Source organism: Tamandua tetradactyla, chromosome 2 (assembly GCF_023851605.1).
Source record: "Tamandua tetradactyla isolate mTamTet1 chromosome 2, mTamTet1.pri, whole genome shotgun sequence".
NCBI classification, from domain to species: domain Eukaryota; kingdom Metazoa; phylum Chordata; class Mammalia; order Pilosa; family Myrmecophagidae; genus Tamandua; species Tamandua tetradactyla.
Genome location: NC_135328.1, coordinates 40,657,662 through 40,674,901, shown reverse-complemented (window position 1 = coordinate 40,674,901; position 17,240 = coordinate 40,657,662). Strand labels below are relative to the sequence as shown.

At 42.3% G+C, this 17,240-nt stretch overlaps 1 protein-coding gene across 6 annotated transcripts in view; it reads right to left on the bottom strand.

Annotated features, from left to right (window-relative positions):
* ASTN2 (astrotactin 2) overlaps positions 1-17,240 on the bottom strand; it is a 903,825-nt gene that overhangs the window by 481,363 nt on the left and 405,222 nt on the right. For 5 of the 6 annotated variants that reach the window (XM_077143577.1, XM_077143589.1, XM_077143592.1 and 2 more), the window contains 3 exons: positions 16,982-17,066; positions 16,443-16,517; positions 15,535-15,672 (listed from right to left, as the gene is read on the bottom strand). In XM_077143577.1, the coding sequence (XP_076999692.1) occupies positions 15,535-15,672; positions 16,443-16,517; positions 16,982-17,066 (298 nt within the window). The remainder of the gene's footprint in view (positions 1-15,534; positions 15,673-16,442; positions 16,518-16,981; positions 17,067-17,240) is intronic. The other variant, XM_077143583.1, reaches the window with a different exon arrangement.

The following is a 17,240-nucleotide window of genomic DNA, read 5'->3' as shown; positions in this document are numbered from 1 at the left end:
GATGTGGCCTCTCTCTTTCTTTCTGAGCCCACCTCTGCAAGTGAAATCATTACTCTCCCCTTACATGGGACATGATATTCAGGGGGGAAAGTCTCTCTGGAGGCATGGGAGATGACTCCCAGGGATGACCCTGACAATGCCTTCCTGACCCAAAGCGGGAAAAGAAATGTAAGAAAATAAGGTATCAGTGGCTAAGAGAGTTCAAATACAGTTGAGAGGCTATTCTACAGCTACTGTTATATAAGCCTTAGCTAAATATTGCTAATTACCATGGTTTGCCAAGCCTCAACCAGTATCATTCCTGTTAACTCTAAAGAACACCTAGGGCTCTATCTTGGAATCCTACAAAATTGTCACACACTAAGTTTACTTTTCAGAAACCTACAACCTCCATGATGGTTCCTAGGCCAGATAAGTCCTGAAACCCAGAGGGTCCAGCCTCTCTAAAATGGAAACTAATTCCATCCCCAATCCCACACTGTCAACACCTCTTTCCAACATGAAAAGGTTAGAATGGGAATAGCTCAAATACCCCCTAAAGACTGGGAGAAGGATCCAAGGAGAAGGAGGAGTTAGAGAAGATAGGATTTAACAAATGAGTATTATTGCTGAATCATTATACTGATATTTCTTTTTGTCTCTAGTGTCTCGGAGCACTTGAAAGGAAAAACCTGAAATTGTGGAACTGTAACCCATACCAAATTCTGAAATGTGTTCTGTAATTATGTTACAATTTACCTCAACATTTATTGCTTTTTTGTATGTATGTTATATTTCACAATAAAAAATGTTTTTAAAAAAAACTTACCAGTTGTATAACTTTTTTCTCTATTATCACTTTCTTTTTCTGTTGTCTTTTTATTTCTTTTTCTAAATCGATGCAAATGTTCTAAGAAATGATGAATATGCAACTATGTGATGATATTAAGAATTACTGATTATATATGTAGAATGGAATACTATCTTATTGTTTTGTTTGTTTGTTGTTATTTTTTTTTTAATTAATAAAAAAAACTTACCAGTTTTTTTTTCTCAAGCCAGGTTTGAGAGCAACTCACCTAATCTTATCTAAGAAGGTAAGACCTAACTTCTTGGAAGAAGAGAAATTTAAACCGAAGCCTAAAGGATGTATAGGAATAATTTTGTGCATTGGAAAATAGGGGACAGGAAGCAGATGTTCTGGGTTCAAAATAGGCTTGAAGACAGCGAGCACAAAAAGTTCAGAGAAATGAACCAAGGTTAGCTGGCTAGGGCAGAGAATGCAAAGTAGGATGTAGGCAGGAGGGGTAGGCAAGGGACATGCAAGGGGTTTGGGCTTATAATAAGGGCAAGGAAAAACTATGAAATGGTTTCAATCAAGGAAACAATGTGACCAGCTTTTTGTGTTGGAGAAAAAAAATCTCCCTTTAACTACCATGTGGGGAATAGATTTGCGTGGTAAGATCAAAGGTAGGGAGTGCAGTGAGGATGTGATGGCAAGGCAGAAAGAGAGAGAACGTGCTGATCTGGAGAGTGGTGGCAGCACAGATGAACAACCTCAGGGAGATGCAACAGCACCGCATGGTAAATTAGATGCTGTGGACACACTGAGAAATGGCTTCTTCATTGGAACTGTGAGATCAGGTAAGGCTTCCTGGAGGAGGTGGCATTCACACTGAGCTCTGATGGAGGAGCAAAAGGCAGCCAGATGAAGAGGTAGGTGAAACCTGTGTTCCAGCCAGAAGAAACAAGAGGCATAAGGAACCACAACCACTTCAGAAAGCTGGGGCCTCTTGGTAGGAACATGAGGGTGTGAGTGAAGAGAGAAGCAGGGGCCACATCATCAAGAGCAGTGAGTTTCATGCTGACAAGTTTAGGCTTTATCTTCAAGGCCATGGCCACGGGGAGCAACGAGAGAGTTTAGAGCACACTTGTAAAGGAATTACTCCAGCTTCCTGTGGAGGATGACTTGCTGAGCAGGGGCTGGAGAGGCTGGAAGACAATGGAAGCGACTTGATTCTTGAACCTTATGAAGGAAACATGTGCACAGGGTCAGCACGTGCTGGTGTTCAACATGTGAGAATTATCGCCAAATCTCACAGCTCAGGGGGGGACAGTCCGGCAGACCCAGAGGGTCTTTGCAAGCTCTAATCAGGGTTGTTTCTGAAAATCTTTGGGGGACAGGTTAAAAGAAGAAGAAAACATCTTCCCACACGGAAGAAAGGGAGGAAAACAACCTGTTGGCTGGGAATGAGAGGAGGAGGACAGGAAAGCAAGGGGCTCACTTCAGTGCAGAATGAAGACAAATGGGCAATGAGTTCCAGAGAATACATCCTTTCTCCGGAACACTTACCACTCCGTCAGGGCTCCGCAAAGGCCTGTCACACGGGAGCGGAGCTTTTGTGCCTGTGCAGGCTGCACTTCCGTTGCCATGGTGATGGGGCCATAAGTCATGTCTGCTGCTGCTGCACAGAGGCGCTCTGATTTATGCCTGCCCGGCTGGGATTGTAACCTTTTTTTTTCTTTCTTTTTTAATGTTCAAAATCCGTCACAGCAAGGGGGGGCAGGGTAACTCTAGTTCATTTTTTGAGGAGGGGGTGACTATCAGACCTAGGCTGACTCCCTGCCTGTGACGCTCCCCTTCGCCCCATATCTGGGGCCACTGGACTAATGCAGCCAGGCCTTGCAGAACTCTGCTCTGATCCCAAGTGTGAAGGTTTTCAGACTCTTTGCTGGGGCCAGGGTATCGCCTTATCCCTGAGACCAAATCTTGGTCCTATCTCCTCAGGCAACATCTTGCACGCCAGCTTTTCTCTTCATGCGTCCTTTCGCTGCTTAATAACCTGACCTATCCCCCAACCCCTTGACAACTGAGCCTCTTGAAGGGTGTAATGGATAGAACATGGCTTTGAAATCAAATCTTCTGAGCCTCAATTCTCTCATCTGTCCAATGGGACTAACGCACCTTCATCTAAGGCAGTATTTCTGAACCTGAGCACTACCGATCTTTTGGGTAGGATAATTCTTTACTGTGGGGGCCTGTCCTGTACATTGTAGGGTGCTTAGCAGCATTCCTGTCCTCTAACCTCTAGATGCCAGTAGCATCCTCTCAGTTGCGGCAACCAAAAATACTTCTAGGCATTGCCAAATGTAACCTGGGGAGCAAACTCCTCCCTGGTTGAAAACAATTTGATGTGAGGACATGAATCAAGTGCCCAATACATTGCCAGCACTAAAAACCAGTTCAATTGGGACACATTTCCTTTTTTCCATTCCTTCCTCTTCTCTCACAAACTAAAGTCCTGTCTCTAAGGACTTTAAGCTTGGTACCAGCATCCTGTTTCTTGCAGGCTCACTTTGCAGATACCAAGCATATACTTCTCTAATATTTCTCAGCTTCTTCTGCCTTTGGACACCTTAGTCAGAGACCTAAATCAAGGCACTGGAAGGGATGCAGGAGGAGAGGTAAAGTGAGAGAAATCTAAACCTTCATAAATGAACAAGCCAAAGTCTGGCCCATCCAACTTCATTTCATTATCTTGCCTTAGGAATTCTTGGTCCTTCTCTCTTCTTTGACTCCAGTAAGTTTCCATTCAAATTTGATCTTTGAAAGTATTTAAAGAGGTATCTATGTACTACTATGCATCAGACATTGCGCAAACCACTTTAGATGTGGTATCTTTACAACAACCATATGAAACCCATTTTACAGATGAGGGAAGTGAGGTTTTTCCTTTTGACCTATAGTAGTCTCAGCTTTCATGGGCAAAAAGATCCTGCCTCCCAACCCCCATCCGCTCCCCCCCGCCCCACAAGAACAGGCACTCCTGGGATGAGCAGAACAATGATGTCCCTGACTTGCTTTCTAGATTCTTCCCACTGGATTGGGCTCCCTCACAGCTGACTTGTGCGGCCCCAATGTATGACTCAGATGGCTGTCATGAGTCCTCTCAGTAGGCTCCACTGCACTGCAGTCACCCCAATCCTGCTCTATCTAGGAGCCTGGGGGCAAGGCCGAATGGTTCCCTAAATGGGAGGAGGAAGGGAGAGATGCTCTGTGGAGCCTTGCGCTCTGCTCCAAGGACACTGTACTAGAACGCCTTTGAGGTGTTCGGCATGGTTTGCTGGGATAGGTTAAGATGGGCAAGCAGGACCCCAACCAACCATTCTCTTCCATTTGCTCCAGTTCCTTTTGAGTCACATTCCAGTGGCCGAAACATCATGCACTTGCGGAATGCAAAGCCTTATGAAGGGAGGATGAAATTTAAACAATGTCATGCGTCTTAATTCCTATCGGTAAAGCAAGAGTTTAAAATATGTTCTCCCTCTGGAACGTCAAACCCCACATTTCCCATGAGGGTTCTAGGCCTTCTGCAAGGTCAAGGAGAGAGAACACGGCCTAGCAGCTGGGCCTAATACGCCACGGGAGAGGACCCAGCTCCCCACTCCTACTGAAAACGTATGTGTCCTTTGAAAGAGACCCCTGCATGCCAAATCCCTCTTTCCAATGTTTAGTTTAAGGGCTGTAGTGTCTGAGTCTCTGCAGGTGGTATTACCTTGAAGTGTGTCTTGAGGGAACGTTAGTCCTGAATCTGCTGCTAGCTGGTTAGTGTTGGGGAGGCTGTAGTGTGTAGAGTTCTCTTCCTAAAGAGCCACCATGTTCATTAACCTATTACCACGGAAAGCTGCCTCTATGGAAATCAATATAACAACTTTGTTTATGTAGGGCTTTCTCAAATCTTCTAAACAAGGGAATCCTCTTTTTTTTTTTTTTTGTTTTTAAATCTTGTCATGTTTACTCTCAAAGTAGTAATTCTCTTTGGAATCAGTTTGAGACAGATTGTTATGCCCAATACAACAGACATTGCGAGGCTGGAAGGTTTTTTGGTCTTGGTTTCATATTATTTTGTATGTCATATTCTTTTATTTGAATTACACAGAATTTTTACTGCAATGCTCTAACCAAGTTGACTCATCCTACACAGTTTTTTTATTAGAGAAGTTGTGTGTTTACAGAACAATCATGCATAAAAGACAGGATTCCCATACATCTCCCTATTATTAGCACCTTGCATTGGTGTGATATAACTGTTACAATTGGTAAAAACTCATTTTTATCACTGTCTCATTAACTATATTCCATGGTTTAACTTAGGGTTCATTGTTTGTTTAATGCAATTCTATTGATTTTTTTTTTATAGGCTAGGGATATTTATATAAAAATGGATTAAGTGATAGTCACATAGGATAAGGGAGTTTGCTGGGCAACTTTTTGGTAATAACAAAGTATCTTCATAACTACACCAATACCGCCATATCAAACTGGTGTCATCAAAATGTCTGCACCCCTTCTCAGAACCATTTACCATGTTTAGCACTGGGAATTTAAAGATGGTTAAGATTCAATCCTCAATCTTGAGGAACACATAGATTACAAGACAGGGGTGGGTTGGGGTCACTCACCTACAATTAACTACAGTGCAGTGCAATGCAATGTGCTGTCTCACAATAAAGACATGAATATTCTAGCAGCATGAAGAAAACCACCAGGCAGTGATGACTCTAGGGGATGGAGTGAGGCCATGTTTTGTAAAGGCCACTCAGAGGAAGTGACACTTCTGCAAGGCTGTGCTAGAAGAAGAGTAGTGTGCCAGCTACACAGGAGACTTTGAGAGCATCAGGACATTTCAAAAGGGATAGAATAGGCAAAGGTAAGGCGACAGGAAAGGATATGGCATTTTTAGGAAACAGTGAATGCAGACATGGTGGGAGATGAGATCACAGAGGGGTTGGTGGTCAGATTCCAAAATGTGAATGAATGGTAGGTGAGAGAGTTTAGATTTTTATCCTGAAGAAATAGATGCCTCTAAGTGGTTTTAAGCATGTGATAGGCATGGCCCAACTTATACAGAAGATGGATTGGGCATGTTCTTGGTGGTGGATTGGAGACAAAGTAGTGAGACCAATTAAGAGATAAGGGAGAGTCAGTGAAGAAGCAGAGGTAGACATTTTGTTGATATTTTGAAAGAAGGATGGAAGACTTGGAGGTTTAAGCCAGATTTCTTCCATCTGCCTCTCCAGACTCATCTTTTTCTTGTCCTGCTTTGCTCCTCAGGAAGCTGACTCTGATGGGCTGCCTCACTGGACTTTCTCATTGGCTTCCTGTCAAGGTCAGTCAAAGAGCAGCATCAGCAGAAGTTCTAGAGGAAAGTGTTTGATTTGAGATTGAGGCATTTATTCTCCTGGATTGTTTCTTTCAGGGTAGCGATGGGCTGTCTGTGTCCCTTGAGTAAAAGCCAAAGCTCCTGGCAGGCAGCTTTCTCCATTGACTTCTCTCTCCTTGTTCTGATAACCTCACCCTCACCTTGACCGAGTGACACTGGACACATTATACAACATGTTTCTGTTGTTTTCCCTAAACTCTCCAAACTTTGTGAATAGTATTCTCTTAAAACACTCCCATCTTAAGCCACCATCTGTTTATTGCTGGAATTATGTTTGATATTGTTTCATTGGTTAGTGAGAGGAAAAGGAGTTAATCTTAAAGTACAGATCAATTAAATTCTCACCTAAACAGCCAAATCATCTAACAAGATAGGGCCAGACAAAACTGGACTGGTGTGTGTGTGTGTGTGTGTGTGTGTGTGTGTGTGTGTGTGTTTATGAAGGTAGTGAGTGGAGTGTGGTTGGGTGGATTAAGAAACACTAAGGGAAACATGTTTTTTAAAAAGACATTTTATTGAGATATTATCATGTACTATAAGTCCATTCAAAGCATACAATCACTGGTTCACAATATCATCACAGAGTTGTGTATTCATCATCATGATCATTTTGAGAACATTACCTCACTCCAGAAAAAGAAATAAAGACAAGAAAACAAACAAAAAAATACATCCCATGTCTCTTACTCTTCCTTCTCAATGACCACTAGTATTGCAATCTACCTATTTTTTTTTACCCCTTATTTTACACCCTCCCTTTTTTATTTATTTCTGTCCTTATTTTTTCACTCATCTGTCCATAGCCTCGATAAAGGGAGCATCAGCCACTTTTTCACAATCATATTGTAAAAAGCTATACAGTTACACAATTGTCTTCAAGAATCAAGGCTACTGGAAAACAGCTCAACAGTTTCAGGTACTTCCCATTAACCACTCAAATACACCATAAACTAGAAAGGGATATCTATATAATACATCAGAATAACCTCCAGGATAATCTCTTGACTCTGTTTGAAACTTTGTCTCATTTCTCTCTTCCCGGAAAAGGTGAAGAAGGCTTTCTCAGTCCCATGATGCCAGGTCCCAGCTCATTCCTGGATGTCATGTCCCATGTTTCCAGGGAGGTTTACACCCCTGAGAGTCAAAACATGCAGTTTTATGCAGCCCAAACAAGTGTTCTTATGAGACAAAATGATTGCTCATTTTAGCTTATCTTAGTAATCACTGCCCCTCAGTTGCAGTTTGCATAACCTTTGGCCCAGCCTGTTTAGGTGAGACCAGAAGCTCCAATTCTAGGGAGCACTGTGTCAGGGAACACAGCAGGAAGCCATGAAGTCGCTGTCAGTTGAAGATTGTCCATAAGAAGGCAAGGGCTTGAAAAAATGATTCAGAAGGTCCCCTCCAGGTTGCGAGCTTGTAACTGTTTAACTGTATTTTTGGAAACCTAGGACACTATTCAAGGCTCCTGTAATCTGAGTGGTTTATTTAGAGCCAGAGTGCTACATTTTTAATACAAGTGATAATGATAGTGTCAGACAGTACCCAGGAAGCACCAACAGGGGGCCTCAACTCTGCTACAACCCAGAAATCTATTTCAGGAACCTTATTGGCACCAGAAGAGAGTTATTCAAATATATTTCCTAAGATAACAGATAAATGAATGAAAACTTCTGGGTAAGACAGCCCTGTTCCTAATTCATCATCTACATGTCTTTCATTTCATCCTCCATCTCATTAACCAAGAAACCTTCTTCATCTTACAAGGGAATATCACACTGGGAGGAACCCTAAATACCATCAAATTCAGAGATGACAGATAACTGACCTTTGGGTCACACAGCTTCCCATCAGACACCCAGGCAGGAATCATGATTGATCATGTTACATTTTCCAGCATAGTCTGTCTGTAGCCTCAGAACTCTCCCCAACATAATATCCTAAGCAGCCCCTCCCCACTTATCTAAGTTGGCACATGAGACGTCTGAGAGTCACCATCTCTGATTAAACCCAACCCCTACGATAGATGGGTATACTGAAACCCAAGGGGATTTGGAAGACATGAACGGAAATAGATGTTGAGCTCATGATCTCCCCACTCCATTCCATGGCTGTGTCTGCACGTTGCAATCCTGCCTCTCTAATCACAGATGACTGATCCAGGGGTGGGCTCCTAAACCACGCCAGGCCAATAAGATTCTTTCTCTAGGATTTGTCAAACTGTTACTCGAGGAAGAGAAGCATTCACTCTTTGGTGGCAGGAGTCACAAAGAGCTTATGGACTCATGATTACTACAAACACGACCGGAGGGGGGGTTTGAAGAAATTATTTGCAATAGAAAATGAGGAAGCCATCATAGAGTGATGCAAAAATAAAAGACAGCATCCTAATATCACGTAATCCCCTTAACTTCCCTCATCCCTGTGACTAAGCTGATTTTTGGCCATTCCCTCAGCATCCTTCCCAAAGTCATTAAGCAAACCTAATTGAATTGGGTTTCTGTTCCCTGACTAATACAGAGCAGAAAGAGCTTTTATGCAGCAAGTGAGGAAGGCATGGGGGCAAGATGGAGGGTACAGAAGTCTTGAAGTGAGAAGTCTTATGTTCAAATTCCAACCCCTCCCTTTAATAGCTGGGTTACTCAATGCCTCAGAATGCCTCAGAAGAAGATGGCAACATGGGATAAAATTAGCCGGGATGGCAGATGCTGACTGTTAGGAGCACATCTGAGAAGCTGCGCAGAAGGCCTCTGCCCAGACTCTCCAAAATATCTCTCAATACCATTTTCTTTGCAGAGTCAGGCCTCTCAAACCCAGGTATCTGACCCTCACCTCCTGCCCAGTCCATACATTCTGGCCAAAAAAAAAACTTTCATGCCCTTCTCTCTCTTTCTTTTAATCTGAAGATCTGCAGACCCGTTCAACATCAGAAGTCCCATTTGAAAAGTGTTTAACTTCTAATGCAGATATAACTAGCCATTTCTCAGTTTCACTGTAACTGCAAAGCCTTCTATAATTCAACATCAAATATTTATTATTACATTTATTAAAGTTTTAATAATTTAGCATCTCCTGCATGTAAGATAGAAGTTTAGCTAACTGGTTCCCCTTTATCCAACCTGGGTCACTTCAATATTTATATTCCAAAGTCTCCATTTGAGTTTCATTTAGCAGAGGCTCTGTCTTGGGCTCTGAGCCTGAGCTGACAGTCAGTGCATGCTACAGCCTCCCCAGTGGCAAAGACTAACAGAAATCGGATGCTGAACAGTGTTGGAAGAGATTTACCGAGCCTGGGAAGAAACTCATCCTAATAGACTTCACTTTTATTATGATAGCTAAACTAAAATGGGGGAAAATATATATATCTCCAGGCTCACTGGCTGAATGGCAGGTAGTGAGGCTGTAAGGAGACATGGATATAGAATGGATCCACCCATTTGATTAGGGGTGTGGAGACCTTTAAAGTAACACTTAGTGGGGGGAGGCACATTCTCCTGATAGAAGGGAGAAGATGTGGGAGTGCAGGGCAAATTACAAAGCCATAACATAATGATCAAATTTCAGGAGGCCAGCACTGGGTGCCAAGCAGACTCCATTCCTCCTTTCCCCATTTAATATTTCATATTCCACATGCACAAAGAACATTCACACACAATATACTGAATGGTCAATAACGACTAAGACAGAAAGTCCAATGGGACTGACCCTCAATCTTAGCAAGGACCACAGAGAATTCCCTTGCATCAACAACAGTCAACATTTACTGAGCGCTCACCAAATGACCTGGGTTCAAATCCCAGTTATGGCATTTACAACCACTATTACAATGGAAAAGCAATTTAAATGCTCTCCAGCTTAGTTTCTGCATCTTAAATAGCACAGGCTTGTTTTGAGTAATCATGAATGAATGTATGTAAAGCACTTAGTGCCTGACACGAAGTAAAGGATTAATAAATTTTAGCCATTATTATGACTATGGGGCTCAAAGTTTAAATGTGCTATCCCATTCAATCCTCCAAAACATCCCAACACATAGTAGCAATTATCTTCCTGTTTCCAGATAGGAAACTGAGGCTCGGAAAGCTTAAGTAACTTGTCTAAGGTGAGCTAGGAAGTGGTGGAGCTGGGATGTGAACTCAGGCAGGATGGTTCTAGAGTCCTCATTATTAACTTGACTATTGTTCCTTCCTTCTGTGTTTAAGCAAATAAGTGGGGAACCTAGTGAAGTTCTCCTGTCCTTTGGGAGAAGAACATTAGTGCAAACAATTGGTAAAGAAGGGGAAAGAAGGAGGAAGCATGATGGGCTTGAGGCTCTTCCTCATGAGGGTTGAAGAGCCCAATCTTCTATCAGCATTCCTACTAGGACAGGCGGTGCACTTTTAGGTTGTCCTATCACACAAACCCTCACCAATTCTGCTGAGGTGGTGGGGAAGGCGAGGGAAGAAGTATGAGTTACACTTATCTCCAATACATGGGAGACATCTTTGAATATCAAATGATACAAAACCTGAAACTAGAACTTTCTCCCCTGATTATACTGCCCAGCTACTGCCCAGCCCAGGTGTTCCGGTGGAATACATCAACCGCTTTAGCTTAGCCTCAACCCACACATTCTGCTGCCCTTAAGCTCCTTTACCCTTGCCATCAGTATCTAACGTAATCAATATGTACACATTCTTTTTCTCTATTTCTGTTCCGTGAACTACATCTTTTTATCAAATGCATCACACTGCACTGTATACTTATCTCCTTATTTGTATTACAATTCCCACTATTACTGGAACTTCCTATTTAATGAGTATCGATTCCATGTAGAATGCTCTACTAGTTATTTTATGGATAGTACGTCATCTTTACAATAATCAGATGAAGGAAGCACTAAAAAATTCCCTCTTACAGGTTTAGGAATAGAAGCTCAGAAAGGTGAAATGACTTGACCCAGAGAGGTCAGGTAATGAACTGTGGATCCAGGATTCAAATCTAGGTCTGTATGCCTCTAAAGCTTATACTATTTTTCCTATACTTTATCACCTTTATGGTCTTCATGTTTCTAGAGCCTAGTTCAGTGCACTTCACACAGGGAGGCACCGAGGGCGTGTTTCTTGAGTAGAAGAGCTCCTTCTCATCAGGATTTCACCTTCCCACGTTTCCAGAAGACACACCTCGGCACTGCACTCCCAACACACTGAACTGGAATTTCCCTGCTCAGGCACACTGCCTCAAGACCTCATATCTTCCCCACGGCGAGAACATCTATGGATTTTTCTTGTCCAACATCCATTCACTGCCTTTCCTGATTTTCCCTTGGGGAACTGCCTTGCTTGTGATTTCAATCCATGTGGTCAAGGTCTGCTTCACTCATGCTGGTTTCAAGGGTGGGTCGGTGACCCAGGTCTGGCTAATTAGATCACTTTGGCCCTCCAGATATTGATTTGGGACACTGGAAGATATCCCCATACAGGCAAAACAGAGATATTATGGCCTAGAGATAAGGAGATTGATTCAGGAGCCAGACTCTCAGGTTCAAATCCTAATTCTACAACTGGCTGTTTGACCTTGAGCAAGTGATGCAAACTTTCTGTGCCTAAATTCCTTATGCATTAAACAGTGCTAATTTGTTGTGAAGATTAAATGAGTTCATTTCAGTAAAGCATTTAGAATAGTGCCACATAAGGATGAACTATTATTGTTGTTACTCAGTGCCAAGACTTTTGATGAAACCAGTGGGGAAGAGGTCATTTCTTTTCCATGGCACTACTAAGCTGAGGATGTAAGCCTGGAGCTGCTGGTGAGAGTCTGCCTGAAAAGGAAGCTGACCCCAGGAAAACCAGAGATGCAGGATGGATAGAGACAGGGATATTGAGATCCAATAACAAGGTGGAGCATCCAGACCCTGCTATGCCCCAAACCACTGCCACCTGGACTTTTTTGAGCCAAGTTATACTTTGCTTTTTGTTTTGGTTATGCGATCCTTTCCTTGTTCTGTCTACCTGGTGCAGTCATTCTCAAACTTTACTTGGCATTAGAATCACCTAGAGGATCTGTTAAAACAGATTTCTGGGTCCCATCTCAATTCAATAGGTCTGGGATGGTGTATCATTTTCTTATAGCGGCTATTAAAAAAAATCACAAATTGGATAGTTTAAAACAATAGAAATTGATCCTTTCACAGTTCTGGAGACCAAAATTCCAAAATCAGTATTGCTCAGACAAAATCAAGGTGTGGGCAGGGCCACAGTCCCTCTGGAGGATCAAGGGGAGATTCAATGCAGTGTGTCTTCCAGCTTCGGGGGCTGCTGGCAGATCTTTGGCATGTGGCCACCTACTTCCAATCTCTTCCAGCTTCACACAGTCTTCTCTGTGTTAAATATCCTTCTGCCTCTCTCTTATGAGGACACTTGTGATTGTATATACGGTATCTAGATAATTCAAGATAATCTTGCCATCTAAGGATCTTGAATTCAATCACACATACAAAGACATTTTTTCCAAATAAGCTAATATTTACAGTTTCTTTTTTGGGGGGGGGGGGGGGTAGGAGGCATTGTCAGCTTCTCTAGATTGGAATCTGAAAATGTGTCCTTCTTACAAATTTCCAGGCGATACTACTGCTACTGAGACAGGGACCACACTCGGAGAACCACTGACCTAGTGACTTTCTACTCATGCTTCAAAACTCAGCCAGAGGCGTCTCCTCTGTAAGGCCTTCCCTTTAACCCTCAGGTGATGTTTATTACCACTTTCTTTGTGTTCTTTCTCTGGTCTGAACTTTTCCTCTATCCTCCTCAACTGTCACATAGTGTGACATCTTCTTGATCACAGTTTTGTCTCATTTAATAGGATGATATTGTTGTCTTAATGATTTTTTTCATCTCCAATAACTTCACCTGGCACATAGTAGGTGTTCAATAAATTCCCAGGGCTTGGAAATGAAAGGCCAAAATAACAAGGAGACATTCTTAATTCTATTCAGACGAATTCAACCTGGAAGCTGTCACCAGGTGAGCGATGCTAACTTGCATTGTAATGTCCCCATTATTCTTTCAACATTGTGCAGGAATTAACAGTATTTCGCCATTTCGTTTTCATTGATTTGAGAACACAGAAAAATTGCTGAGGGGCTCCAAAAGCTGGGCTTTGTGAGTGATTATCTTCCAACGATAGTAACTATTCTTGCATGACTCCTACAAGAAGAACCAGCTCAAGGTGAAATCGAGAAGAAAGCCCAGTAGGTAGCAATAAGTGTTGCTGTTGCTTTTTGCCATACTTCTCTCTCCACAAGCACCTTCTATTTCATCTCTCAAGCCAGTCTCGTTTCATGCCCCCTGCTACACCATGACACTCCTAAAAACAGAGGGGGCCCTTACTCATCTCTGCATTCCTACAGGCCTGGGACAGTGCCGGGCACACAGGAGGGGCCCAGCGAGGCTCTTCAGAATTGAAAGCAATCTGTATGCAATGTAGCTAGGGTTTTCTCCCCTCCACCTTGAGAGCTGATGTCATTAGTGTCTCAAATGCTAAAAATCTCATTTCCAGCAGCTTCTTGCTGGGACAGAATGGAGAATGAGAGCTGCCCAGGGGACAGTTTTCTTTTGCACCTTGAAAGACTTACCTCCTGCCTTAGATTCCACACAGCCATTCCTATCACAATTTGAGATTAATTGCCAATGTTCTTTCTCCTGCAAATATTTCCTTACTCCCTTAGTCAGGAATTTCCTCTCCCTTTTCCAACACCCCAACACACTCTATGTATACCCCATATGTGACTCTTCATTCATTCTGAGATATTCCCATGTACATAAAGCCACCAGACCTACCGAGTTTTATTAAACTTTGTGTTCCTTTAAGTCTCCCCAAGACCCCACAACAAAGGGATTTACGTGAGCCCTCAGTTCTAAGATTTTATGATGTAGCATGGATGGAATGCAGATTTTCAGCAGAAGACAAAAGTATTTTTTAAAAGAAAGCACAACAGAAAACCACCATGCCATAACAATAAGCATAATAACTAATACTTATCGAGAGCTCAGTCTGTGCCAAATGCAGTGCTTCACGTGTATTTTGTCATTTAATCCTCATGGTTTCCCTGACATGGCATACAATGTCTTCTATTCCTATTATCCACAAGGGGAAACACAGTGACGGAAAAGTAGTGTTCACTTTCCCAAATTCATGCAGTTAGCAAGCAGCAGAGCTGGGATTTGAACACAGGCAGTTCAGGTGGGTTCCCATACTTTTTTTTTTTTTTAATGAACTTTAGGTCTAATCAAAATATTACATTCATAGAGAAAAGTGTGCAGTTCATATTTGTACAGTCCAATGGGTTTTCAGAGTGAAGATACTCATGTAATGACTAACGAGAATAAGAAATCAAATATTGCCAGCATCACATAAGCCCCCATTTTCTCCCCCAACCCAGGTCAACGCCCTCCTTACTCAAAAGTAATCCCTACCCTTTCTTCTAACATCACAGATCAGTTTTTGCCTGTTTTGATGTTTGCATAAGCATAAACACACTTCTGTAGCTGGCTTCCATCATTCAGCATTACTCTTGTGAGATTTATCCATGATATTGCATGTGGTTGTATTCATCCATATTCACTATCAATAGTATTACAAGGTGTGATTTTTCTATAATTTATTTATAAATCTTTTTTGTTGACAGGTATTTATATTTTTCCCGCTGTGTAGCATTATATGCAAGTGCTATTATTAGTAGTTTTGTATGTATCATTGTGGTGCATATGTACACATTTCTGTTAGGCATATTCCTAGGAGTGGAACTGATGGATTATAGGGTATGCATATGTTTACCTTTAGTTGACATTGTTCAACAGGTTTATATAATGTTAATACCAGTTTACATTCTGGCTATCAGTGTATGAGAGTTCCAGTTGCTCCATATCCTTGCCAATATTTGTCATTGTTAATTCGGGTTAATCTTTGTACTTCCAGCAACTGGAGTCATAATCAAAAGAATTCCATCTTTCGCCTTCATGATTCTCCAATAAATCATTAATAATTATCTTTCATGAGATAAGATCATTAATCATCCAACGATGAGTCAAATAACGTGTTGTCCTCTCTCATAATTTACGGGTTCACCCAATGGGAGAGCAACATTGTTGCAATGTAAGGCAATGAGGCATATTCACGGGGGAAACTTTGAGACACGTAATGTATGTGACAGCATTCTTGACATCATCAACTAGGCTCTGCCTACTTCAGCAACATGCAGAACATTCCTTCACAAGAGCTCCGGCGTTAGTGCAACGGGGGGCGTTCAGTGCCCCCACAAGTCTTTGGTAGAGGATACTGCAGATGATCTCCCTACCTGACATCAGCAGGATCTTCGGTGACGAGCACATCAGTCTTGCAGCTGGCCAGGGGGTTGATGGACAGCTCCACAGGCGGAACCACAAAGCTTTTGCTGACTGGAAGCCAGAGGCCTTGGCCCAAGCTGAAAGTAGACCTGCAATGTAAGAGTTTTCATTGGGCAACTCCCTGGGAAGCAGAGAGAAAACAGAAAACAGGGGCCCCTCCTCCATCCCATCTAGGACCTTTTCTCATTTCTCCACCAAACCACATTCCCCAAGACACAATTTTGACCAACTTTATCTAGATTGGACAGATATTTCTTAAATGTATTAATCATCTGCCCATGCAATTTTTTCTTTGTATTGCTATTTTTCTTTTCCTGAATGGAATTCAGGCTCTCTAGTAAAGAATGGACTCTGAGGATGCGGGCTATATCACTTCTGCCTTCCTGATATCCCAGGAGTTCCATAATTAACTGTTATGTCAGTAGGAACAGTCTAGCAAATGGTTAAGAGTAAGGATTCTAATTCTATTTGAACCAAAATCTTATTCCCAGAGCTATTATTTAATTTATTTAATGTCTTTATTAGTTTAAGTATTAAAGTTCATGCAAGATTTCATGAGGGTGGTGGGAAGAGGTTCTATGGCCATACAGTACTTTAAAACCACTGGACGAGATAATTAGTAGTTGTCTCGCCAGTCTAAGCATCAGAGTCTATACGTCTAGACACATTGGAATAAATTCTCCACATCAATTGGGACATGAGGGTGCATTAGTGCTACCGAAAGCTCCCCCGTACTCAATGCAGCGCAGAGGTCCACAGGCTTGATGGACTGAGGATGTGTGACCACCCCTCCCTAGCAGATCCCTCTTCATTCCTCAGCATCATGCAGGACTGTCAACTAAAAGAACTATCAACTCACCTGAGAATCTTCTCAGGGGCTTGCTCCCCTGTCACCAGATCATAGCCCCTCTCGAGTGTCGTGTAAGGCCAAGGTCTGTGGGAGAGCAGAGGAAGGGGGCTATTAGTAGTCAGAAGCAGGTGGATTCACACGTGGGCACTATTCAAGAGTAGCTTTACAAACAACCACATTCACAGAAGTAATAGTGAGTAATATTAGCTATATTATGAAAGCATGTCTCCATTTTTTTTTTTTTTGAGAAGAACTCAGTGCTTGAAAATTTGCTTGTCGATTTAGGAGTTCATGCACAACAACCTGATTCTCTTTCTTTGTCAGTTCAATTAAGGAAGTAATCGTTTATTACTTACTGTTTGGGAGGGTGATTTAAACTTTAGCCTTTGTTCCCTAGCAGATTAACCAATCATGTACCTTAGTACTCAAATGGATTCATTGGGAAAGTAGGATTCACTCCCATCAGGTTTTGCAGGAACACAATAGTTGTAAAGAAAGACTCCTCTTTTCAGAGAGGTTTTGGGCATCTGACGGCCTTTTCCACTCACCCCTCACTCTGTCCCCAGTCACTGCGTACACACAAGTGTCTGTGAACAGGGTCAGGGGCGTAGCCTTCATGACAGCTGCACTCCCCTGGAAGAGAAAAGAGAAAACAATTTTGTGAATACTGCCTGCCAGAAACAGGCATCTCCCTTGGCTTTCTTGTTTTCTTGGGTAATAAAGTGAACTGCCTTCTTTTAGAAAGGGCCTACTCAAAGAGATGGTTCTGGTCCACTGGCAACTGTGATTAATGAAGAGTTTATTCAT